General features: G+C 37.1%; 1 protein-coding gene and 1 long non-coding RNA gene across 11 annotated transcripts in view; one reads left to right on the forward strand and one right to left on the reverse strand.

Annotated features, from left to right (window-relative positions):
* Window positions 1-21,906, reverse strand: part of TJP1 (tight junction protein 1) — a 192,205-nt gene extending 170,299 nt beyond the window's left edge. For 5 of the 9 annotated variants that reach the window (XM_026855877.1, XM_026855882.1, XM_026855883.1 and 2 more), the window contains exons 1-2: window positions 21,388-21,905; window positions 18,402-18,552 (exon numbers count right to left, since the gene is read on the reverse strand). In XM_026855877.1, coding sequence (XP_026711678.1) covers window positions 18,402-18,552; window positions 21,388-21,805 — 569 coding nt within the window. In that variant the 5' untranslated portion in view covers window positions 21,806-21,905. Of the gene's footprint in view, window positions 1-18,401; window positions 18,553-21,387 lie in introns of all 9 variants that reach the window. The other 4 variants (XM_026855876.1, XM_026855874.1, XM_026855884.1 and 1 more) reach the window with 2 other exon arrangements.
* The window catches only part of LOC113483882, a 36,583-nt gene extending 10,098 nt beyond the window's left edge, over window positions 1-26,485 (forward strand). The window contains exons 3-5 of one of the 2 annotated variants that reach the window (XR_003399123.1): window positions 10,567-10,682; window positions 23,500-23,586; window positions 26,408-26,485. This is a non-coding gene — a long non-coding RNA (uncharacterized LOC113483882). Of the gene's footprint in view, window positions 1-8,976; window positions 10,683-23,499; window positions 23,587-26,407 lie in introns of those variants that run through there. The other variant, XR_003399122.1, reaches the window with a different exon arrangement.
* Window positions 26,486-27,809: the final 1,324 nt, after the last annotated feature.

Raw genomic sequence — 27,809 nt, forward strand, 5'->3', positions numbered from 1 at the left:
TTTGAATGTGTACTGGAGTACACAGACACTATAAGAAAATGCACATATCTCTGTAGAAGACAGAAGACATAGTGTTTGTAGGAACAAAGCAAAAATACCAACACTTGCAAGTAGTCACTGCAAAACATTCGGTCTGGTGATCTGTGCATATCTCTGTGACAGCGGCGATAAACCATAAGCTCTGCCACTGTTCAGAGGGAAGATTTCCTGTGAACCTGAAGCTGAAGCTTAAGGTGGGTCACATTGTATTGGATACAGTCCTTTCAATAGGAAAATTTCTGGCTATCTTATTATGCAAAGAACATACATACCATCTGTCTGAGGCATTTATAAAATGTTATTTCTGTGGTATCTGCACTGTGAACAGAACAGAAATAGTCTCTGCTCTTGCCTTCCTGTATTTTCATGTGAACACACCTCTAAACAATCTGTGATATTTTTAAATGTTATCTTCTGCTGCAACTTCTGAAAGCATCTCTGTCTTAGCATTGTGCTGCACCTTTTATCTGATCATTTGAGGTACTAAATACCTTCAGTTCCCACTGACCTCTGTACATTTTGACAACATAGTGCTGTTCCACCAGAATAAAATTTTCAACTGACTTAGACAGCTTTGATCCCAGCATCTCCCAATAGGTGGAAAGCACATTAAGAAAAATTGTCCAGCATAGCAGTGTGATGGAGTTGTCCAGTAGCAAGGAAGAGAAGTTCTATATTATACATCCCGATACTGGCTGCAAGAGATATTATTCCTTTGATGGATTTAAAAGCAGGATAGTACCAATGGAATTTCTCAGTTACTTTTCATCCTACTTGATGCAGACATCTGACTTCTCCTGACAAATCTGATGCTCCAGAAGCTCAGCTTGTCTCTGGTGAATTATGTTACAAATACAACCTAATTCAAGGTCATAGCTAAGAATCTGGGTAAATATGATTAAATTAATGTATAGAATCTCTTTCCCATTTCTGTCATTTTCAAATTTATACAAGCCTCTCTGAAGGAATAACACCAACCTTGAGACTGATGAATCTCTGGGGGAGGTGGCTACAAGAGTTACCTGAACCTTCATAAAATCTTAAGATTTAATTTGCATTTTCTTTGCCATAGGTGCTTTACAGTACAAAGAAGGTCAGTTTGAGACACTGCTTTTCTCATTACAAATGCATTATCATAGTAGTGTACAAATAACATTTATCTGTTAACACACCTAAGATGCACCAATGACAAACATTTCTGCTCTGATACATAGCATTATTTAAAAATTATTCCACTTCCTCTTCTAACCTACAGTACATACTCCTGTCACCTTTTGTCTCAGCCTGTGTTTCTCTGAATCTCATCAGCATGCTTTATGCTAGCAACCAGCTATTTGCTCTTTGAACTCAATTGGCCTTCACTAGATGGAACAAGAAGAGAGTGTTTTCTGCTATTTTTTATCAAGACACCTTGAAAATACATCCTTGTTCTTTACATATTTTCTGGCTAACATTAAACAGAAAGAGGCTAGTAAGGAAACGACCCATATAAAAGCCCTGTAAGATTTCATCTTGGCTTCTTTTGCAGGCCCAACATTGAAACATCTTGAGACATTTTCAGAAAGTTTGTTGCTACGTTTTGATGTACCTCTTTTTTTGATGCTTCCCCCTCCAGTTTCACAAGCTAAATTTTTCTTTGCAGTCTGTTGGAAGTGTTCTAGAAACAACTGAATTAATCTCCTATCACCTACACAGAGTGACAGTGCTGTCTTGCATTTATTTAGCTGCAGCACTGAAGTTCTCATAAATTGTGCTGTGCATTTGACATATAGCCAGCCACCAGAAGAAGCAAACTCACCCCTCCCCAGATATTACTCCTTCATTCTATAACTTCATTGTATTTACCAGACACTGCTAGTTACTGTGGTATATATAATTATTTTTATGTACCTTTGTCAACCCAGAGAAAAGAGGAGTTCCATCGCCTGGCATGCACATGCTAATTTTCAATAATCTTATGAATAATTAATGGAACACATAATTGAGCTCTGTTTGTATGAACCAGGATTGAAGGTGGTTTATAAAGATATTGTTCCTTTTCTCACATTTGTTTGCGGAAGAAATACACATCCTCTTACCCAGCTTTCAGTAATAACTATTGGTAAGGAAATACACATAAAGAATAGGAGAACAATATTAAAAGGATGAACAAACCCAGGAAATCAAACAACTTTGAATTTAAATTATCCTCTTGTGCCTGCCTGCTGCATATTGCCTTTATTTTTCTTTGTCTGTACTAATAATGATCTCATATTTGCTGGTGTAAAGTGGAGGAAGCCAATAGGCAAAAGTCATATGTAGAATATGTTTCAAAATGCTATAGAGTGGGATAGATGTGTATGTAATTTAATTTGCCTTTATCAGGTAACTGTCGTGTCTGTATACTGTGTGTAGCAATAGATAGCCTAATATGTAACATTTTCAGTGTAACTGAGGAACACATCAAATGAAAACTAACTGCACCTAGTCCTAAAAGATCTGCCTATATTTCTACTTAGCTGAATAGACAGGGGTTAATTGTTGGCAGTATTTACCATTACTTTGGTGCTAGGCTGGAGGAAGGCAAGGGAAAGCTAGCCATGTTTAAATATCCTATAGGATTTCTTATATCTTCCATGGATGGATTAAAATCATGTGTTCCTGTTTGTTCCTTATCCCTTATCCCTTACAGAAGGAGCACACAGCAATGATTCACAGCAGGATTTTTATGTAAGTGTCCCCCTTACATGGGTTTTATGCAGAAGGGAAACATATGGTTCTGAAAGAGCATTAATACCCAGGTACAGCTGGTCTTTGAAGATTTTAAGTGATCCAGATAAGAAGAATGAGCAAATGCCTCCCAAGGGAGGCTGTGTCTGTTCTGACACTGTTCTTTATCACAACTGTAACACTTACAGGGAGATGTCTATGGAGGCCTAAGAATAGAATGGGGATTGTATTGGCCAAAAAAACAAAAAAAAAAGACATATAAGCAAATAAGACAAAAATAAAACCCTCAACCTGGCCAGCAATAGAGAGAGAACTTAATCACAGTCTACCAGGCTGGCAGCAAAGGAAAGCAAGCAAACTGATTAATTCATCTATTGTTATTAGTTAATGCAACAACCCAACATTTCTCCATGACAGCAATGTCTCTATGCCAGGTTTTTATTATCCTGCGGCACTGGCACTCTTAAAATTCCCATTACGTGGAGAGTTTACATTGATTTAAAACAGAGTTTAGTTCGCTAGATATAAGGAGAGCTATCACAAAAAATTTAGTGTCAGACCTTAGGTGAGAATCAACCCTATTTTCTATTTAAAAGACTCCCTGGAGTTAAAGACAAGTCACTTCTAAAGAAGAAAAGATCTAAGGCACCAGCTTTATTTGAGGAGCTGATTCCAACTAATGATGCTCAGTCTTTATCACAGAAATATCACATAGCTCCAACCATACTTAATCAGGCTTCATTACTGCACACTCCAGAGTCCCAAACAGAAGTGTCAGAAGCTGAGACTAGACACTGTCATTAACTGCTCTTGTGCAGGGTAAAATTCCTCAACGTCTATGTTCCCAGAAGAAAGTAGATTGCCAAAGGGATAGGGAATAAACCTGGTAATAGAGAATGTGAAATTCAGGACAGGGGGTTCACCACAGAAGGTTTAGGAAACCTGGAAAATTTCTAAAACTCCTGTAGTTTCATGACTGCAAGAGGTAAATTAAAGGAGCAGGAGAAAGTCAGGGGAAAGAGGGAAGAGAATTGTATAATCCAGTCAGAGCTCTAAGAAGAGGAGCTTTTCAAAGTCCCACTGAGATTGGTAGCAAACTCAAAGCTTACTGTTAATACAAACAAGAAAGCTAAACCACAGAATCAGAAGCCATGGGCCAAGTCTGGATAAATGAAGTGGCAGGACCACTCAAAGTAAAAATCCCATTTCATAAATAATCCACTATCCCATCTATAGTTACAACAGCAATGAAAATGAAGTTGCTAATACAAAATAAACATATAAACCCATAATTTTATTCTGCAGAAAGAGTGTATGCAGCTAAGCTAAAAATCTTGTCCTGGGGCTGCCACTGGATAACATGTCCCTAACTAGAAGGATTAGAACTACCATGACATAAGAAATCCTACGCTAATTTACAGGCAGAACAGCTGAAGAAAAGCTGTTCAACAGAAGTTGGAATTAGAGCAAGAGGTTAAATTGCTTCAGATTCTTTCTGTCTGTGCTGATCTTAGTGCCAGATGTGAGATAACCATCTTTCCAAACGACCAAATCTTACATAAACCAGGAAGTTAAGGAGGCAAGATCACGGATACTGTAACTAGGAGTATAACAAGAAAAAGTTCATTTTATTCTTTTCATGTAAGATTATTGCAAGAAAGAAGAAAACAAAAATAATATGGAGGGAGGTACAGCTTTTTTTCTCTTTTCTTAAAATGAAGATACAAAAGATATTGAACACAAGTCAAAATTTAAATTATGGTAGTTATTTTCAAGTTGCCCAAAGTTGCTTCACAGATTTTTAACAAATTATGTCCAAGGACTAAATACAGAAATATGCTCGACTAAGTAATTTCTCAAACCAAAAGCAATAAGCTATGGTAAGCCTTAGCTAGGTCCAAGATGCAGTCTTGTTCTATAATATCTCCAGGAGTATTTTATAATGTTATAGGTTATTAAGCATGTTGATGTATAAAAATATGTTAAGAAGTTGGCTGTTCATAGATCAAACAGCACAAAGAGATACTAGCTACATAACAAATTAGTAACAGCTGGATGATTTAGAACCAGAAGGCCTAACATGCCAGTACAGGGCAAATTTCATTCAGTTTATGAAACAAGACTGCTTTACCTAGGGCAATAAAACAATGCCTCTAGATTGGATTTTGCAGAACCTGGGGCTTCCTCGTGAAACTACATGATAACTTAGGCATGACAAAGATGCCACAGGATCAGGGAGCCCAGCGGAGAAATTCTGCTGCCTGGAAAGATTCTGGCTTGAGAAATCCTGATTGCTTGAAGAGTTGAAATGAATAAAGGAATTAAGCTTGAGGTTACAAAATTAAAAATGGAAGTCTATGTTTCTGTGCTTTCATATGTCTTTATGAATATTTTGATTGCTTTAAGAAAGAAACCTGTATTCTTTCATCATTTATCTTTAGAAAGATTTCATTGTATGAAGTGCCTAAGATTTTCTGCATTTAGATTCTATTTTGGCAGAGAGGTGAAGTTTTTTTCTCAGTGGAAAGAATCTTTAACTTTAATGTCATATTTCAAAAGAAATTTTCTTGCTGTCTTTTGCTCTTTCCCTTTGACAGCCATCATTGCTGAGTAATGCCCAGGGTCATACTTTTGAAAAGCAAATTCTTCCTTTGCAGCATTGCTGCAGGACCTATGGCAGAGCATATATCCAGAGGACTAGGCAGTTATCCTTGTATAAGATGTAGCTAGAATTCTGTAAGGGATGTGTCTGGCACAAGGGTTAGATGCAGATGAGTAAAGAAATATGAAAGGGAAAATCAGCAGCTGTAGAAATGGTTTTAGGAATATATATTCATACATTCACATGTGTGTACAATTTTGGAATATAAAGCAAGAAATGCATTAAATGTAAGGTAATTTGTTCCACCAGAAAACATATAGCAAGCTATTAGTCCAGATCATTACCTGCTTGGACAAAACTCTACACTGAGACAAAGTCGTCACCACAGAGTGCATAGAGCTTCAACTGAAGTCAAAGTAGTTGACCCAAGGTATGAAAGAGAAATTTAGTCTCGATAAAAAGTCCTGAAATAATGCCTAGATAGCAGTTATTTTCCTAAGAGAATTTATTACCAGAACAAAACTTACTTGAAAAAAAAATCTCAACATCTCTTGGCAGAACATCAGATATTTTAGTAAAATGAAGTCATTTTCTCCTGCAACAGATTTTCACCCTTAAGAAATCTTACTATGAAAAGTCACTAGCATTCAGTGTCTCTAGTGGGACACTTAGCATAAATATGGCATTGCAGAATGATCGTCCAGTTCATTCACTGCTAAATCCTGCTTCTAGAGAATTAATTAAATGCTATTAAATGCAAGGAAAGCAGAAGTAGGCCTTTAAGTACATAATGATTCAAGAGATAATCCTTGTTAAAGAGTAGGTTTGTTACCGCTGAAGGTGACAGATTAACAAATCCTGACTTTGATGATTACTATTTTTTCAGTCATGTGGCAGGTCTTTACAAGGATCTTAAAATTTTCCCTATTTATAATCTGATTTCTACTCCTAGTTTTAGTTTAACTGGTTTTATGGTTGTCCAATATAAAATATGACTAGTTGGTGTATGACATGTTACCTCTGCAGTATATGAACATACTTGATTTCTACAGCACTGAGTCAGCATTCTGATGAGTTAGCATTTATATTCCCGACAGCTGTTTATTCCTCTCAATGTAATTTCAGAGATAAATGTCCAGAAGGGATTTGCTGCCCCAGATCTATCAGAAAACATATTTAAGATATTCTGTGGTATTTAAATAATAAAAAAAAATATTATTCAGTAATGCTAGGACAAAAAGTGTTTAATTTTTAATATTAAATAGCTAATTTAAAACTTAATTATTTTTAAATATAATGTGGGTAAAAGTCAAAGTATTTTTATTTTCTATGCAAAATCATATCAGTGGTTTCTAGATACATTATAAATTTAAGAAACATACTGAAACTTCCAATCAGTATTTTTATTTTACTCCTTTAATTTAGAGTTGAGAAAGTAGCCTTGAGAAGAAGAGATAGGAACCAGTGCACATAAAAGACCAAACTGCTCCTGGAATAGCTGATTGATTATGTCTTACTAAAGTCATGAGACCAGTTGGTACAGTGGAACATAAATCTTGACAGAAAGCAGAACCAGTAGTGAGGATTCACTGCATTCTGAAATTCTTCAGGTAATGCTGCAGGGTTATTTTGGCAAATCTGGCGTAGGTGATGGTCATTCATATGCCATAATTTTTTAATCTACTTTTTGTTTGTTTGTTTAATTCTTCTCATAAAGCAATGCAGTAGCATATAGTAGCATAGATTTTATTTTCCTGCACCAGCCCTATAGACTCTATAGGATGCAACACCTGTGTTACCACAGCTGCTTTATCTTTGAATTTTAGTAAGAATAGACTCCTTCTAGACGTTTCTTCTAAACACTCTTCTGTTGGGGTTTACAATATGGCAGGGAAATTAAAGTTACTGTTAGGGAGATTATAGAAGTGTATGTTATCAGTGCAAAAATAAAATCCACTTCTGAGTCCCATTAAATTAATGATTTTGATCACATCTGGTAACTATGAATTCTACAGATTGCTTATGATTTTGATAATTAATTAAAATTAAAATCAATAAAATAATATAAAATTATACTTAATTTCTACGTTCTTCTCTGTCTTTTCAGACTCCATTTTTCTGGTCTCAGAACAAAAAGTAAAAAGGGATTCTTGATATAACTTCTCTAAAAATTCAGTTCATATCCTCTATATATCTTTGCTTTTTCCTACTCTCTAGTCTGAATCAAATGGTCCCTTTTTTCGAACTCAGATAGAAAGATATGTTTGTTTATTAGAGCAATAATATATATTGCCTCATAATTTACATTTTATTCTTACTGATTTTTTATTACTTTTTTTCTGTGATATAGTAAAAAGAACAGTAAACAGTATTACAGAGGAGAATTTTCCAATAGATTCTTTCTTCACCGTAATATGTTGTTTTCTCTTTTGGCTGCTACAGACCACCAATCATCAGTTCTTACTCAGCTTTCTATGTTACTGGCAAGTGCTCTTTTTTTCTTCCCATGGTAACTATAAATTTAGAAATAAAGATAAAAGGCCAAATTAACTTGCAGGCATTTCCATCTCAGTTATAACTGTGTCCGTAAATCAACAGACAAACCAATAAATAAAACCATCATGGTTAATACTCCAGTAAAGTAAGACTTTTAAAATATAAGCAGTACTTATGATGCTAAACTCTTTAATAAAACACCAAAACTTGAATGTTATTACCCAAGGACTTTTTCCCAAATCCTTACTTATGTCAATAAATGAGATTAAACATGAGGTGAATATCTTCATCCATATTTACCAATAAAACTTAAGCTGTGGGGTAGACTTTATCGTGAAGAGAAACTGTCTTAAATCTGAGCATTCAAGATCATTTAATTGGCTGTGACATATGCACCACAAAGAAAAATGTGTAAGTAGAAGATAATAATCTCTTTGATCTATTCATGAAAATTTATTTGGGCCATTTCTCTACAAGTGTTGCATTGCCAATGTACACTAATGTATAACTTTCCCAAAAGTCATTAAATGAATCTTGAGATTGGACAGTGGTTACAAATTATTTGATCCCTTCTAAAATGAATTCATAATCCTGTGTCTGCATTTGTCAGTTTTCTTCTGTCTTTGTAAAAACATCCTGAAGATTGCTGTGCCTGTACTGTAAATTGGTGTTGTGTGTTCAACATTGCACTTAGATTTAAAAGTGTAGTGAAGAATGGGCATCAAGGTCCACATATTTGTATAAAAGTTATTCTGAGTGTAATGCTTTGCTTTATTCCCAGATTTGTGGGTAGTACAATTTTTTACTTATAGCTTGGTTTTAAAAGTTGTGGGGAAAAAAAAAGTAATTCGACTGATTGAAATGCTGCTTTAAATGATTGTGTATATAGCGCTGTGCCTCTTAAGAAATCATTAGCTTGCACAGTAAACACATATATTTTCACTGCAAGAATTCTAAAGAGTTTATGCTGAGATTCACATGACTATTCATGCAATATCCAATACAAAAGTTTCCAAAACACTGTACATTTCACATATATCTTGAATAATACCAAAAGCAACAGCAATTATATCTTTTTCTTTTTTTTTTTTTTTTTTTTCCCCATAAACTGAGTATCTGTTTCTTGGTAATATTGTTACTAATGTTATTTGTATGACTTCAGCACCTGGAGTTCTCAGGTGAGACTGATAAACATGTATTCCAACCTAGAAGTGTATGCAATCTGAGTATGTCTTTATGGAAGTACTGCAATGACAGAAAGGTCTAAATTATGTTATTACATATAATTTAATACATTTTTTTTCCTGAGTGTGAAAGCAGAGCATATGCCAACAGCACTCTTAAAAGAAATATTTTTATGTCAATTTTATGATTCAGTGCTGTTGTGGTGGAGCTGTAGCAAAGAGTATGTAAAATTACAGAGAGGTAATCTTCCTCCTGCCAGGTTAAGACAGAATGCTTCTGTGAGAAGTTTTTACTAAGATGCAGTCATTTTGTTATGATCTATTACTTAAGGACTGGTTTAAATATAAATTAAGTTATGGCAAGAATATATGCGTATTTCAAGTGACTGATCATTACAGTAACAGTGGGTATGCATACTATTATACTAACTCTACCTCCTCTCACACATACCCCTTCTCAAAACTGACACTTTCATTTTGTTAATCTTTACCAAAGCCCCCTCACTTTTATAAGAGGAAACCATTCTAGAAGGGAAGAATCATCGTAAGAAGAGAATATTGGGTGGGTGGTTGGCTGGCTGGCCAGGCAGCTATAAGGCCTGATCCCTTTGTCTGTATCTGGGCTACCATAACAGTGCAAAATGTACCTGGGAAGCGTACGTAATGCAAAAAGGCTATCTTGATAGTGAAGAGATGGCTTAATATGAATAGAGTAGACCCATCACACCTCCCGTAGTATGGTATTTAGCTGGATTGCTGCTATACTCTGACTCTTTCTGACGCAAAGAACAACCTTTTGGGCATTCCTAGCCAAGAATAGCCAAAAATAAGTTACAGTAGTCTGAGGCTGCACTAATTAACTGTAGAAGCCAGAAATCAGGGAAATTCAAAGATCAGAAAAAATGTTTTCAAGGCTAAATCTACCTTCGTCCATTTTCTGGTTCTGTTGTAACCAGAATCGAGGGAGAATAGATAACTGGGTTCTGGATATTTTGAGACATGGGCTGTTGTGTCAGGAAGCATGCATAATGCATTGCTATGGTAATGGTTACCACAGTTGGTATCTTCTATGGAAAAAAATAAATAAATTCTGTATAAATGTAGTTAGCTTACATAAGCAGCTGACTTTAGTCAGACGTGCCTTTTAGTCATCTATAATATCTTAGAACTTGTCATATTTTACATTTTGTGTAGCAAAGGCAGCAGTTTGCAGAAGTGATAGTTTATATAGTTGAAAATGCAAGTTATTACCCTGAACTGAGCTGGCTACTAAAGAAAGAGTCTTATCTTCATTATGACATACTATACTTACAGTACAATTAACTGCAGTATCTGATAACTGCTAATGTGCCAATAGTTGCAAGAAATTCCAATAACAGACTGGAAAGTACTTTTTATGGTATTTCTAAAATTGAAATCTCCAAAGTTACTTGGAAAAGACGCTTGTTCTGACATCTTTATTTGCTTTTCTCATCCTCCATTTCTCTTTTACACTTCTTTCTACTGCTGACTATAGCCATGGCTTATCTGTTCCAGGTTCCAAACTGAGATGAACAGCTTCCTGTCAAATAAGCCAGTGCTACTGGATGAATTGACCTTGACATGACTGCTGTGATGCCAAAAGCCACAAGCTAAGTGGTAACAATTGTTAGGTATGTCAACGTTTTTACTGTTGATGCATGCCATGAAAATATCAGGTGATAAAGAAGCACAACAGTGCAGTCCTTTGGTTCATTTGAACCTCAGTAGTCCTTTGAGATAAGACATAATGTGAATAAAACCTTTTCCATACGCATATTACCTGCTATATTAGCTTCCTATTCACAAAATGTGTTTACACTAAAAATACATGAAAATTAGGGATGGCACCCTCACAGCAGTAATACTGGCAATGACCTGAGCATGCCAAGTAGCAGATGTTTGGAGGAAGCCAGTCAAGATTTTGTCTCAGTAATTGCTGGCAAGAAATGGCTGTTCCTGCTCTTCTTGATCCCTGATTGCCTTGGCTCAGTACATCCTCTCTTGCAGAAAACTCTCTATTAGGAGGTGCATAATCCATGAGAATTTTCTCTTATAGATTCTTCCTACATAAATTTCATCAGGAGAGAAGAATTTGTTTTCTACTTCCAGTGCCACTCCAAATTATTCAGATGTGAAGAAGAACATGACCATTCATATTTCCGTACCAAGCACATCCGTAGAAGCTCTTTTGAGGACTAACTACTTCCTTGGAAGTAGGAAAATGTGAGGTAGAATAAATGAGAGCACCAGGCTTCACTTTTTCCTTTCTAGTTACTATTTTACAGAAACTCCTATCCTCCCAACTTTTTTTCCCCAGACAAAACAGAGGATTTTGGAGGAGGAAGGAAGAAGAGTATTATCATTTAATCCTGTGAGCCTACTTTCAGAATAAAGGGAATGAATTTGCACATACAGAATTTTTCTATACAGAATGTGGGGTACAATCAATCCTGCTTTTTAAAAACACCGCATGGCGTGTGTTCAGAACACTGATATGTCTTCTGAAAGTGCAGTGACCCTCATTTCCGTCTTTGGATGGAGCCACTGAACTTCCTGCTCAGTGGTTGGTTGATTTCATTCATCTTACAAATTACTTGCTAACAAAAAATGAATGAACTGTGGTGCATCTAAGAACCTTGTAATTTGGAGGAGCTCCTTGCCAATGTCCTACTGCCATTGCCAGCCTGGCCTGGCTTTTCACCACACCAAGAATAGAGGAAAGCTTGTCAAGGGGGATCCAACTCTCTTGTGAAGCCATTTTCTGTTTCCTTATCTTGTTATGTCACTGAACAAAGCACAACTAGGCAGGGCACAACATCACCTTGGACACCTTTAGAAGCAGTGAATACTGTCATGTTCAGTGTACCCTACTTCAGCCTAATTTCCCATTCTTGCTATCTGATCCTTTAATTCTTACCCTCTCTTTTTTTTCCTTTTTCATCTCCTTCCATAAGCTGTTTCTTTTCCAGAATAAGGAGTTCTAGTGGCTAAATTATTTTCCCCACGGAAACCATTCTGTCCCATGCATTTGATCATTGTTGCCTTTCTCTGAACTTTTTTGAGATCTAATGTAACATTTTCAAGATGCAGGCACCAGAATAGCACACAGCATTCCAGGTGTGAACAAACTGGCGTTACAGAGTGGCATAATTATACTTCCTGTTTTGTTCTTTTTTCCTTTCCTATCAATTCCAAACATTTGCATTTTTGGACTGCTGCCATGCACTGAGTTGATGTTTTTATGAAACTGTCTATCTGTCACAATCCCAAACTTTCACTTTTGAGTGGTAACAGGCAGCTCAGAGCTCATCACTTTATTCATAAAGCCAAGAACACTTTTGCCCACATACATCATTTCACATTTATCTACACTAAATTTCCTCCACCATTTTGTTACCCCATCACTTAATCTTAAGACCCATCTACAGTTCTGTGCATTCAGCCCTCACACATCCTACATTGTCTAAATGTTTAATCTTCCGCAATTTTTTCCATCTCACTGCTAAGACCTTTTTCCGATCAATTTTTGAGCCTGTTAGAAGAATCCATCCCCCGCAGAATTCCACTGATGACTTCTCTCTGTATTGTTACCATGCTCACATGGTTGAAGGTTTGGGAGGGGACACAGTTATGGTGCTGGGGAATGCGGTATTGAGGATGGGTCTACAGGGTGTTACAGAGCTGTGTGGGCCCTTATCTCAGACATCGTGCATAAGAATCATTTGCAGTCCTGTGCTCTGGCAATGGGAACGTGCATATCAGTTAGAGCTAATCAACCTGATCTGTGACTTCTGGTTCCTCTGTGCCTGACACTCTGGTCAGGAAATGAGGGGATTATTTGGCATTTCTCAGCAGTGGAGAGCTGTGTGTTTTCTGCCAAGATTTTGCATTCGCTGAAGTCCTCTTGAAAGGAACTTTTTCTATATGCTGTCCAGCCCTATGGCCTTTGCCTGTCATGTGATTTGCCCCTCATGTTACATATCCCACTTCATGTGATCAGATACATGCAGTCTCACATGTAAGAAAGAATAAACTTCAGAAGTCTAACTTCTAGTAGGAGGTAAGATGCAAGTAGTCTTTGCTAAAAGAATGCATCAGAACATAGAAAAGGTATTTTAGAGCAAAAAAAGTTTAACAGTACACAGACTCATGACTCAGTAAGATAGGACCCAGAACAGCAGTTTAGTGAGGAAACTATGTAAAAGAGGAGTAGAAAGTCTGTGGACATATGATTTAGTTTGATATATGCATGCAGAAAAAGGGGATCATATATAATCTGTTGGAAGTGGGTGAGTACACCAACAGCAGTTAGTAAAACAGATAAAACCTAAATGTTTAAACAGCCATTGTATTTTATTTGGTTTGGGCTTCATGGGCTTTATTTACCACTACAGTGCACTTAGGGTTTTTTGTTTGTATATGGAAAGTGAGTATGAATGTTTCCAAGCCAGAAAAGAATAATCTCCAAATTCCTGAACTGTGAACATGATGGTATCTCTGAATTTGGGCTTGTACTCTTCACTGGGTTGTCTTTGGATGCCATTTGTTCCTGTCTAGGGAGCACAGACTCCAAAGGAGCATTGTATTTACAATGTGCAATGGAGGAAAGGCAGTATTTGTCACTTTGCATTGAAACATCATAGTTACATTTGTGTTGGTTGGTAAGGAACATAATAGACTCGTTAAATGATATTAGAGAATCAAACCAAGCCAAGGATTTTTTTTTTTTTTCTTAACAACTGTGATATAGTACCATCTAGTGGCCAAATTGAAGAGGACTTTATCAGAGACTGGTACCTTAAGTTTTCAGTATTAGCAATGAAATGTTCCATAGTTGCTGCTTGATTTTATTGTTATTATGGTGGAGAAAGCATCCTTCTACTTTTAATAGATATGTAACTTACTGGATAACCTTTCAAATCTAAATATAACAAAGCTACTTATTGCCCTGGCTTCTGTACCCAGCTGCTTCTCAGACACAGATTTTAGAATCCTATGATTTTGATTGAGGAGGACAGATGATACCTGAAAAAATACCTTTGCACTTTTAAATCCAACATTGCTTTTTAATATTTTTTTTCAATTAATACTGCACTGAGTATTCATTGCAAAGAAAAGTACATTCTATCTCTAAAGTAAAAAGTTTAAGGGAGTTCTGAACAATTACTTTACAAATGGTATGGAAAATGAGAAAAGGACAATTTACTACATTGATTCAACAAGCTTGATACTGTAATACCTTTTCAATCATCCTGTCTTAGTGTGAATTTGCTTTTTGTAACTCAGTTTTTTGAACTGTTAGAAAAAAAAAATGTTGCAATTAGCCAAACCACAAGCTTTTCAGCCTAACATACACTAGACATAATCTGATATTTATATGATGGAATAGTAAGAAGTTAAATAGAAACTTACATATATAAGCATCAGATTGCCATCTTAAAGAAAAATACAAGTAATTCTTTTGAGACTGCTAGACTGTAGTGCCCTGTGAGGTAATTGGGTCTTTGTCCTCAACAGTGCTGAGATTAAGGCATGAGTTAATTTTTTGGATTGTGCTCCCAGAGCTCTTACCAAATTTCTGAAGTAACGCAAAACACATGCCAAAATGCCATAAACATTCTAATTCCTAAATTAATAATGATGTTTAGGGGTGTCAGATGTCAGTATATGGCTGTCCAAATAAATTGTAAAAATCTGGCGCTGTGGCTTAGCTCTGCACTTCTTCCTGAATAAATGCTGTTTACATGATTTGTACAAATTATTTTTTATTATCTAAAGCAAAGCAGTGACTGTCTTCTTTCCCACAGGAGTTATAATTAGCAGTGAAGCTTTGTCACGCTTAATCTTTTTTTGCCAGTGCAACATGTTGAACTTCAAACGTTGAAAACCAATTTAAGAGCTGCAAATTACAATTCCAATAGATTCAGAAAGGTATATTTAACAGTAGAACTGAGCCATTCCAAAATTTTAAATGTAAGTGGGAAAACGATAAAGCAGACTTCAAATACAGATATACACACAAACATAGTCCATTTACATGAAAATGGAAAAGCTGTGTGCAAAAATCTCTTACTTGAAATGTGAAAATAAATGGCTCACGTTATAACAACTGCAAAAATAGTATCTGATTTTCACAGTTTGGATATTACTTATTCTGATAATTTATTTGACAGACATTTTGTCACAATCTTTTCTTAATACACGGCAATGTAACACATATATGTACTATTAATGCTAGTCTGCTTCAGCATTTTGGTTCTCAATCAATGAGAGAATAAAAACTGTTGTTTAAGGAAAAGACAGAAAGCCTGAGGAAAATAATTAACTATTTTTTTTTATGTCATCTGCATGATTTTCACAGGGCCAGTATCAAATGTCCAGTGATGCTTGAGAGGTATAGGAAAGTAGCAAAGGAAAAAAAAATAAGAGAAGTGTTGAAAGCAGTACTAATTAATTTGAGGTCATATTCCGCCAATTACTGATCCAACCTATAATACTATCCACTTGTCTAATAGAGATGGTCCTTTTTAGTGAAGATATTCTGAGAAAGAAGGTATAGAAAACAGTAGACAGAACCAGGAACAATGTTTTCTGATCCAAAACCAGACCAAGAGCATATCCTTAACGCTGATTTGCAGAAGACATGGGATACGGTACTTCTGTCTGGCATCTCGGTGAGAGTGTTTGTGGATACGCTGAAGTCCTAGACCAAATCACTATAAGCAACCCCCGAACTTACTCAGTTTCACTAGTGTTAAAGATCACATTTTTATTGTATTCTTCAGAAATGCTGGAGATGTCTCAAGAGGGGAAACTGTGAAAGTAGAGCAGGGTATCCTTACTAGGGCTCTCGCCTTTAAATGAAAAACTGAGTGTGAATCCACACACCTTTTGCATATTTAATTTTGTTTTCTGTTTGCCCAAGGTGCTTTATTGGCTGAACTATGTCATGGCTGTAGTTAGTTGACTCTTAACTAACAGGATTATCTTAGTGTTTAGAACTGAGATGATTTTGCTCTTCCTAGACATGTAAAGTAACCATATGTACCATCTATTCCGCAGAGATATGACTCTGATAACTTGTATAAACATAAATATAAAAACATGGCTTTACAATTGCTATGTAATTGTGTAACAACTATTATTATCTATATTATCAAAGTACTCTAGCTCACCATGATGCTCCCACTAACACTGACTGGAATTTTCAGAGACAGGAAGTTCTTGTCCTTAGAGTGTCTATGTGTCTGACATCTTTGTCATTGGGAAAAACGCTCTACAGGTGATTTAGAATATTTACAAATATTGGGAAAAGGGCAGTGAAGCCATTTCCTATTTTCTATTTATGCTCATATCTTCTTTTCTAACTACCACTATATATACCTAGTGGTCTTTATGCACCCTGTAGTTGTACACAGTTGTATTTATGGATGGTACTTTCTGTCTCTGGTTGGTTGCCTTGTTGAGAGGGTCCCTGCAACTGTGGTTTGTAATATGTGGATTTACATGCAGGTGGCACATTTGCTTTGCTACCAGCTATATTGTTTTCTTCAACAAGAATATTCAGTTGTCATTTTCACAAATTGTTACAAGCATTTGAGACTCTCTTCTCCACAAATAGCATGATGATTGTCTAAGATTTTCTTTCTGGTGTTTGACACAAGTGTGGCACTTAAGAAAAAAAAATTGCATAAGCCAGTTACCTATTATTTTTTTCCCTCGGATGGAGGAGATGAGTGTCAGTATACAACAGAAGGTGTGGAAAGATTGGCACTTTTTTAACTGAATGTCAAGCTACTTTTTTTTTAGCCAGGACACTGGTGTTGAAGTAAATTGTGTGCTATTACAGTTTGTCTTCCTGATGAGCTCTCTGTTTCCAGTGAGGTGACTATTCCCTTCTTGCTGTGACTTCTGGGGCTACATCAACTTCCACACTTAGCACTGATACCCTGTGGGGAGAGTATAGCCCCAGCTTTTTTCTTCTTCCAGGGTATATGCAGGACTAATACACCATAAGCTTTCTTATCAGGTGGATTGTATATAACAATCTTATAGTGAGACTGACTCTGCAAATACTGATACTGTCATGTTTTATGATATCTGGTGGATTTTTTTAGAGCTATCGAGTATTTTCAGCATAGACTGGCTTCAGGAAAGCTTTCATATTTCTCTGCTACTTCCCTAATGTGGTTCTCTAGCTGCAGGCACTTCTTAATTGGTTTGGTTTTGTAAGTGAATTGTCTTGTGATGTTACAGGACCAGTGCTACAGAATTAATGTATTTAAAGACAAATGGAACATATTCAGATTATGAATGATTGCAAGTCTGGAACTCTTGTGACCGTATATTAAAAAAGGAGTTCTGACTGGGATTTCATTAGTTGTGGGTAAAGATCAGCCCACACTGTACAATTTGGGCCCATAATGTATTGTATCAAGTGTCTTCATATTCTGTTACCATTTCATGTTTCGCTGTTACTCAAGTTGAACTTAACCTTTTAAGCCCACAAATTTTTCAATCACTTCACAGTCATTAAGTTTTACTACACCTCTACAAACTAGTATAATCCAGTCCCTAGCTGAAACTTAACAAAACTAACCTAGACATGCAAATTTATTAAGGCTTCATAATTACTGTTTATATGCTACTGACACATCAAAACTGCACTACAGCTTTTAACTACTTTTCAAGTATTTTTCTCAGAATGTAAGTTTCTGTCTTAGCTGGACATGTACCTACAGTATTTCTTAACAGCTAATGAGCTACTGAGAGCTCTAGTCCATTCTCAGCTAGATTCCTTATTGAATTAAGCAAAACATGATTCCAAACACACATCTGCAAATGCCTGAACTGAATAAAATGCAGCATTTTAGGACTTCTGAAAACTCTGTGTCCCCTTTTTAGGTTCAAATCTCTGAAGCAGGGACTTAAGCATATATCAAATTACATGCTGTTCTTACATAGGTCTTCCTCAGTTTCTGTTCCTCTTAAAATAAATAATAGAAACTGTGCTACTAACTTAGGTTGTCTCTCACATTCCAAGAAAGCTTATGAGTAAAATGTACCTCTACACATGTACTTAGTCCTTGAATGCTGAAAACTAGCAGTGTCATCAATGCATTACATCATTACTGAATACCTGCAGTAAAGACCACAGGTGACCCCCAGAATTCATGAGCATCAGAAGACATTCATTATGCAAAATAGAATCATATTTACAAATGCAAAGTAAAATCAGATGCAAATGAAAAACTTCTTGAAAGCATTGGTGGTACACTTCACTTGAATGGAAACTAAGTGACGGGAAATATTGTGATCATTAAAGATATCATGACACCGATAATTTTAACCTGTATTTGTTGAATGATTGATTCAGTTGTTCCTCAGCAGAAGGGCTTCCTTCTCGGTCACTCATCTGACAGGTTTCATGCAGCTCCATCTCAGATACAGCCATCAGTTTTGTTTGCTCTGATAATGCTGGGAAACGTCTATGCATATGGTCTGGATAACAATAAAGAAATTTCTCTAATAGCTGATACATTGTTCAAAATAACACCTACAGTTTGATGCAGTTCTGTCTTGATGTTACATTTGGGTAAGCAGTTGTTTTAGGTAAACATAATTTATTTTGACCTTTTGTAGATAAAGTTGTTTCCATATTATTCTTTCCAATAGATTTGAGAGATACAGATCAGACAATTTATAGGAATCTTGGAAGTAAACCTGAAATTCTTACTCCATATAACATCCTGCTTGAGCAAGCTCCCCATAGAGCTTTGCTTTATACTATAATGAGAATTTTAGAAGAGTAAAAGAATCAAGTCACTAGTGTCTCGAAGAATAAATATATTATAGCTATAACACCCCTTAACTTACTGTGAGTGTAATTCTTTGGAATAATGAGACAAAAGAGTTAAAAGTGGCATTAAATCAACTGTGTGCAAGTGACAGTACATCATTCACTGGCCACATTTCACTAGCACAGTTTACAGTTTTGCAGTGAACTACATTAGTCCAGAGGCTGAGTGACCTCTTGGAACCATGTCACATTTCAGCACCTGTCAAATGGTTCTGTCTGTAGGGCATGAAGACAATGGAAACACATTAAAATACCCATATCTGCCAACACAGGCAGGTCCAGAAAACAGAAATTGGCCCCTGCTGTACATGCAGTTGGTCAATAACAGGGATTGATTCTGTTCTGTGTGCTCAGTCAGCCTGTTGTAGTCTCTTTAACAAGTACAGGGGACGAGATGGCACACAACTGCTGCGGTAACTGAGGTGTTTAAGCCACATAGTACAGTCATAGCAAGTTCTCATCATCCATTCCTTCCATTTTGATTTCTTTGGCCTATCAGTCAGCTTTTATACAGTGGTGAAGAAAATTATTTTAATGCAAATAATAAACAATGCTCTTTTTCATCATACCTTTCCATGTACCTTGTAACAGGGTTTATCAAAATCAACCTATAAAAATCCACAACGTATGAAAATCTATAATGCATAATCCATTTAATTGAATATGCAACATATGCGTGCGTGAATTTAAACAGATTATGTGCATGAATTAATGTGAATATATAGCATGTGTTTTTCTTTGCCTTCTACCCAGTAGATTATTATTAGCAATAACAGATTCTAAAACTAGCTTTGCGCACTTGATGTATGCTACTGGGGGAGGGAAAGGAGAAAGAGTGGAATAGTGGCTGAGCTAAGGCAGCCTGAGGCATTTTTCTGCCTACACAAGGCACAGACAGACAGAATGGATTGGGGACACTGTTCCAACAGTATCCTTTACTCTTTTGGAAATGTGCAGCATTGGCTTTCTCCCTTTTTTTTCTGTATCTAATATGATGTTGTCAGGGAGACAGAGTCCTTCACTTGCACCCAACTGCTGAGGCCATCACCCTTTATAACAGTACTACCCCCCAAAACCTTGTACCCACCAGAAAATTCAAATCTGTTTTGTGACAGGCCCCTGGATGAAATGTTTAGGCGGTATAGAATAAAAATTTCCCTGCGCTACCTTTGCAGTTAATTCAGAGGAAGCCAAAACTTCATTCTAAAATGCATATTCCAAAAGACTTGGCTTTATATAATCCATTGTATTTATATGTGTATGCTTTTTTTAAAAAAAATTATAATGTAAAGAGGCCCTAAGTAGCCTTTTCATAATGTGGCTGTCCATGAAGTACATTCTACATGTATTAAAATCCACAACAACATTTGTGAACCTCCTTTGATTTTCTTGTAACTGCCATAAACCTGTGCTGTAAATTGATTTTGAAAAGGTACCCTAAATGGGCATCTGTTCATAAGTAAATTGTGGTTAAATATCTGTTGTTTTCTCAAGTAATTGGATCTGTAACGGTCAATTTTTAAAGTAATCAGGTTTTCAAGAGGGGACACAGACTAGAGCTATTTTAAAGGTCAGAATGGGTTTAGATTTTAATTTTTCTCATTTAATTTATTAACATTCTTACAGTACTCAGTAGTTTTTATTTATAAATAGTTGTAATGCTAATGTATTTAAACCTGTTACTGAATGGATTGGTAAAAGACATGACTAGTTTAATTAAATTCTGAAAGGACATTCTTTATATAACCTTTGAGCACAACCCTGCAGTCATTGCTGAGAAAACTCTAGCTGACTTGTAAGACACAGAATTTGGAATATAACAGACACAAAAAATAAAAATAGGTCACTAGGAGGTAATTGTAAACACTCTGCACATATTTTTTCACATTATCTTTGCTAATATCTAGTAATATCTAATATCTACAGTTTCTCATATATGTGTGAATATTCCCTGATGTCCAAATAACATTTTGATTAACTTTAAATGTACTGTTGATATTTAGTAATGCAATCTTTTTCATGCAGTTGTTTACATATAGGTATAGTAAATAATGTGACTTACAAGAAGAATATGAAAGGGATCAAGTATTCAGGCACTATGCCTGTAGAACTTCTCAATCTATTTTTAAATATTTCAGAAATGGGAAGGAAAGTAGAAGATCGGTGTTACATTTCTGAGCTAAGCATTACCAGTAGCACCTGGGAATCCTTTTCCTGTCCTGACTTATTCATTAATAGCAGCAATGTTAATGTACAGTTTAAATGTTCAAAGTATAACAATAACATACCTTTGTTTAATAAAATTTCCTTCCCATTATTTTATCTTTTATAACAAAGAACCATAAAGACAAAAAATACTCTCGTTTAGTGCAAGAGGGAAAGTAAACACTAATTATAGCAAATAACTATTAGTGTCAAAGGATTCCAAGACATTACCAATATACACTTAAGCATTTCAGAGCAGACAGTGACCTTACCTTCATAGCCAAGGAGAAAGCATGTCAGCAAGTTAGGGCAGACCTCTTCTAAAATGGAACAAAAAGCAGAGAAAGCACTTGGGCCTTTTAAAGAGAGTTTCTCTAAAAAATACTCAGTTCTCTTCTTGTAGCTCTCCTGGGACCAAATATCTTTGTATTCCTCCAAGGAAAAGACTCTCTTGTAAACCAAATATGACAGCACTTTGTTCACATCCAGCTCTTCCAGTATTTTCTCTCTCTGATTGCTTGGGATTTCAGAAAGCCACTTATTGCTGTTTTCATTTTCTCTTTTGGTAGATTTTGCACGGTTATAAAACCAAGATTTGGCTGTCCTTCTAAACATTTTGATATTTAAATAGAAAATAGAAAAACCTACTTCTGCATTTATCATGCAGTATTCACTATGCAAAGTAAACATAATGTGGATGGATAGAATGCAAATACATACTGCTGTCTTTAATTATTGTAATTCTAATGGAATAAAGAAGGCCTACGTACAAATTATAAAGAAATCTAGCTCAATGCCTGCAGCCTCCTAAGAGGATTACGTTACACTAATTAGCCCTTTACAACTGTTAACAGCTTCTGAACCGTAATAATGAGACAGAGAATTGTTTAGTTACTGTTACTTTTTAATTCTGTAACTGATCTTCAGAGATATCCCTTTGCAAAAACTAATTCATTCAAGAAGACAGCTGATCAAACTGAAATAATCTGTACAAGCTGGTACAGGACATAAAATAAAGTGTCTTCCCTACACTTTAATTTCGTATTCCTCAGAGGCCATACCCAAACCACGGTATAAATGCTTTGCACTTCTTACTCTGTCATAAAATATTAGCTTTAAAATGCAATTGAATTATAGATTTAGAAAGCATGCTTCCGTAAATATTTTGTAACCCTCTATGCAAAAAGTAAAAAAGGTTACAGAATAAGACCTTTCTTTGTGAAGGTAAATATGTCACTGTTAAGAATAACAACATTTCTGCATGTTTAGAACTTTAAGTTGTGTCCAAGCAAAATAAAACACCATGCAGCATCCATTTCCTGAACTAGGTTTTACAGTGGAGATTACTGCAATCCTAGTGGAGATGTTCTGTCACTGATAATCATTCATTGAGGATCACACATTGCATAACCTCCCTTATGCAAATACTGCTTAATACATGGACTTTCTGGTCTTGTTTTCATACTTTCTGTCAACATAAATTCCCTGTATAGAAAAGCTGTGAGTACTTCCTGCCTCCTCCTCCTGTTTCTTAGTCTGTGACAGATAGTGCATCCATGGCCTCACTCATGTTGCCTTATCTGCAGTTTTCTTAAGGGTACTCTACACATTGTGCAAAAAACAAATATATTTTGCCAAGCTTTTAGGAAAACAAATTTTATATTTTCAGTTCTTACAATCTTAAGATGCAACCACTGTAGCCTCCTGTCAGGCTTCTGTTTCTGAAATTCCAGGTATTCATAAGTGAGCATTAAAGTTGACCACTGAATTCGGGAATTCTCTGTTGTGTACATCACCGCCCAATTAACTAGCCAGGCTTCACAGAATTGTTTGGAAGCATTGCCTGTCACCTTGTGGTTGTTTGTAGATATAACAAGCCTTGTATGTGACATTATCTGGAGAAAGGACAAGTGGAATTATGCATTATTTTAAGCCATATTAATGGTCTCATATTAGAATGTTAAGGCTTATTGACCATAGCAGTGAGATTCTTGTACTTCTGTAATCATCTTGAATCTACTCAGATAGAGCTACCTATGCATTGCATGGCATCACACACCACATGAAGGATGACCCGCTTGGTGAAAGGCACCTGCAATCCTCTTATTAGTCAGGTAGTACAGCTAAACATGCAGTAGGCAGAGAAAGTAGCTAACCTACCTGAGAGGCCTGGCACATCTTATAGGCAACCTTTAAAAGTAAAGGCTCCTTTGTAAGCCTGATTCTTAAGATTCCCTTTGAACTTTGAACCTCCATAGGGCTAGTTCAAATACTAGCTCCCCTATTCTTTCCATATTCTCAATGAAACCTCAGGTGTATTTTTCTCTCCAAGTTGTTTCCCTCTCAGAAGCTCTACTAATATTAATACTGCAATATCTCAGCAGGTAAAAGATCCTGATAAAGCCTGGTGCTCCACCTATGTTAGACAGCATCTTACAAATCAGCCTTCTCAGCCACTATAACTTCTAATGGTAGGTTTTTCCATACTTCAGTAAATACTAGAGCGAGCCCAAAGTTACAGGTTTTGGGTTCATAAAACAGTGCCCAGAGATGAGATACAGAGGGTATTTCTCTGAGTTTAACCTCAAAACTAAATCTGTATTTATTTTATTGTGCTGATAACACTGATTGTCATCAGTATCCTAAATGGAGTAATAAATTCTGCACGGTAGTGAATTTTGAAGTTAAAAAAAAAAAAAAAGTAATGTCAGATTAATAATGAATTTTTAAATGAAATGTCCTATTTTCACACATTTCCATGGCAGTTCTGCCCATGACAGTCCATCCCTGAAGAAGTGATAGGTGTTCTCAAGTTGCATCTCATCAGGAAAGGAAGGAAGAATTGGTGCAAATGAAAAATATTTGGTATAGGTATCAGTTTGCTGAGGGATATTCTCAATATGCCCCAAATAACAAAACTAGTTTTAAAAAAAGAAAAAACATAAAAAATTTAGCTGGGGCAGAATAACTAGAAGAATTAACTACGAAGCTGTTAAAAATTTCTGGGCATTAGTGGGAGAGAAAACAGTACTCTGCAATGAAAATGCAAAGGAAGGTTGGTATAATATGAACCGGTTAATATAGACAGTGAAATGTACTACACACAGTAGTCATCCAAGGTAATGGGAGACATAAATGACAGTTTGAAATTTGTGAGTATGCAGGATAGGAGTGTCTTTGGACTCCATGCACTGAAAAATTTACCAATTTTTTTCCAAAGAAGTACAATGTTTTGAGCCAGAATTGTCCACATTATTTTTGTTGGTGAAAGAATATATCCTTTTAATCTCAAATACATTTTTCTAAGATCTTAAAACCACAAAGAAAAATGGGTGATATCATAGGAAATTATCAAATTGTGGACAAATACAAAACTTGACTCTCTACCTTCTCACACACCATGTAGTTATTTCCAGTTGTGCAAACTGGAGAATAAAGTGCTAAAATTCTGATTTGGTAATTGCCAGAATTCTAATAAAAATCTATACCTCGCAAAATCTGAGGTTTGTGTGAAGGCAAAAATTTGAAAGTGTGTGTTGAGAAACTGAATAGAGAGATGTGGGTGTAAAGTACAATCAAGGGAGGAAACTAAAGAAATTGAAAATGACAAATTATCTGAGGCAAAAGGATACATGGAAATACATGGTAGAAATAAAGGATTTGGATAGAGAACTATTTTCCTGGGGTCAAGGAACTGAGGGATTTAACTGCAGTGACCTGTGTCACAGATGAAATATTTGCCACGGTTATGATTTAGCAGCAATTCAAGATTTATTAATGGTGTGAGGTGGATCAAAAGCTTGAATTTTAGCAGCACTTAATGATTGACTAATTTAAAGATTAACAAGGTGATTTGGTAGAATATGTTATAATTAAAACAGCAACTTAATTCCAGATTCAAAAATGACAAGATTTACACTAATTTACTACAAGGTACCCTAAATCAAAGTATATATATGTACATATGTATAAACACAAAATATACACACACAGAGACAGAAATATTATGAACCAGTGAAATACGTAGATACCTACATTAGTGAAGGAAAATGTGTGTATTCAAACACATAGATGGGTAGAGAGGTGGATGTAAGAGACTAGTCTATACTTAAAATTTCCCTTGTCACTAGTTTGGAGCAAATACTCACAATGCATCAGTATTTCTCAAGGGGCAATAATTGAGATTCAAAAAGAAGTCTGACTTCACCCTGGCCTTCTGTCAGCTTTGTGGACACACAATCTTCAAATTTCGAGAAGTGCCTGAGAGGCATCCCAGCTCAGGGGAGATGTTGGTCACAGCCCGCTGCGATTCCCAAAAGCTCAAAAGGGTCTCACTTAGGGTTGCTATTTATAGGCTCCGCAATAATTGACTTTCATCAGGTACTTATTTCATTTCAGCCCAACTCAGATGACGAAATACTCCGATGCTTTTGACCAGTTGCACAGGCCCAGAGCTTGCTAGATCTTGAAGTTCTGGTATCACCTGCTCTGGGCCACGGCCCAAGTACAGATACACTAGGCTGTCAGGAGGTGATTGATTTTCATTCCCATTCCCAAGCAGGAGGGGAGGCAGGAGCCAGGTGTGCCATGAGGGTGCCTTAGCACTCTGGTCCACTGCCTTTCCCAATCCATCGTGGGTTGGTATGTGCCTGGGGGGGCGGGGTATGGTGTGTGGAAATTGCACTAAGCAACCAGTGACCCAAGAGAGAGGGGGCGTTTGTACCACCACAACCTGTAAATGATACAATGCAGACTGACTGTGCAGTAGAAGTTGTACAGTCTTTCAAAGCTCTGAGTTCTAACTGGTTAGCAACAAAAACTTCTTCAAATCATTTACCTTGGTGACAAGTTCCACCATTTGTTCAAAGATGCTGTTTAGTTCAGATAGCCTAATTTCATAAGAATTGTTGTCAGACAGAAAGCATCCACTAGAAATAAGCTCTGACATTGTAGTCAAATACAGATGCAGTCTGTCCCACACTTTTTAACATTATTTCATAATGAGAATAATGAAGGTGGACCCAACACAGGCTGTCAGGGCCCTGGGAGCACTAACTGACCTTAATGCCCTTGACTGACCTCATCTGGGGCCTCCACCCACACCCCTGACCATGGGCCCCGGGGTTCCATTTAAGCTCAGCCCTGGACTGTCAGTCCCTGCCTGAGCTCCATCAGAGATGTGCTTGTCACTGGCTCCTGTTGCTCCACTCTGGTCTGTGATCTGGGGGTTGGCTTCCTTGTTTGACTTTTCCACGTCACCATAGACCTGCTGGATAACCACTGTGTCCCCAGTTACCATCATGGGATGGATTGCTTTCCTGGCTTGACCTCTGACCTTCCTCATCACCATGAAGTTTTCTGGCAGCCCGGACTCTATCCCCAAGTCTGCCTGCCTTGTTTGAGTACCGTGAGACGGGGCCCGTGCTGGCCAGTCCCTGTTCTGCCAGCCTTGCTGTGGCTCTGGGTTCCCTGGCCTGTCGGAGGCACCTGGCCCTTGGGGCTCCCTGGTGTTGACCAGGATGTTAGAACTACTTCTTTTGAAGTCTGTGCAATGGCTGTTAGGAAAAATGCCCTCTTTGAAACAGTGTTCATGTAATCCTAATGCCCTATGGGAAACTATGAAAAAAGGTGAACCTGATTCTGTGAACTTGCAGAGGTGGAGGCGTAAGCGACCCCCTTGTACTGGGAGGTGCGCAAGTGGAAGGATTGCTGAGCTGGAGTGAGATTTGTTAGAGGGGTGGCAGGGCACATGCTGTATGAAATATTGCTTATGGGACAATATTTGGGGTTTCAACTCCTCTGCCCAGTTTGCTTTTGCCACTTTTTATTCATCTTTCCTGTGTTCCTCTCCTGTCTGCAGATCTCAACCTGTTGTGATGCGTGGATCCAAGCTGGGTGTTGGAGAAAGTGTGCCTGTAGGCAACTCTCATGGGTGGATATGTTTAACGGATGGCAATCAGAGAGAAAGGACAATAAACCAGCCACAGTCGAGTGCTGGGGCTGAGAGTGCAGCCTTCGAGCTGGGCCTTGGCAGTGCAGGCTGTGGGGCTGCCATCAGTGGGTGCCATCTGGATTTTTTGTTCTCTGACAGTGTCTCTGTCTTTCTAAGGCACCTGCTAATTACCATTCTATTTTATTTGAATAATGCTTTGAAGGACCAAGAAAGACATTGGTGATGTTATATACTGGTCCTTCGGAAGCGTGTATTTACTTAAATGGTATTAAGTGTTGCGTTTCTGGGATTTTAATAAGAAATGAGCTCCACAGATGCTAAATTGGGTACTTGGGAACATAAAGCAAAATGTGTTTTTTTTCCCCTCCCTATTATAAACTACTTGTGCCCGTCATGCTCTCCGCAAAATGACACGGTCAGGATTTTGAGCATTAGTGATGCGATTCATCCCTGCAGGCCCCGTTTATTCAGCCCTGCGTTTGTGAGGGTTACAGGGAGCAGCTTGTCCAGGAACGTGTTTAGGTAAACTGAAGCGGGACTCACAGCAGAGTTGTGGATACTGAGGCTTCCCGGTTGCTCACCGGCTTCGGAGCAAGATGGGTGGGTGTGTTTGATTAACACCGCGGCAGTGGTATTTACCCCGTTAGAAAAACGAATACCGAGAGCCGCCGGGCCCCCGGAGCCCCACCGTGCCTGCGCGCCTCCGGCGGCGGGCAGGGCCGCACCCGGCGCTCCCGAGGC

Source organism: Athene cunicularia, assembly GCF_003259725.1.
Source record: "Athene cunicularia isolate RWA chromosome 10 unlocalized genomic scaffold, athCun1 chr10_part1, whole genome shotgun sequence".
Classification (NCBI taxonomy): domain Eukaryota; kingdom Metazoa; phylum Chordata; class Aves; order Strigiformes; family Strigidae; genus Athene; species Athene cunicularia.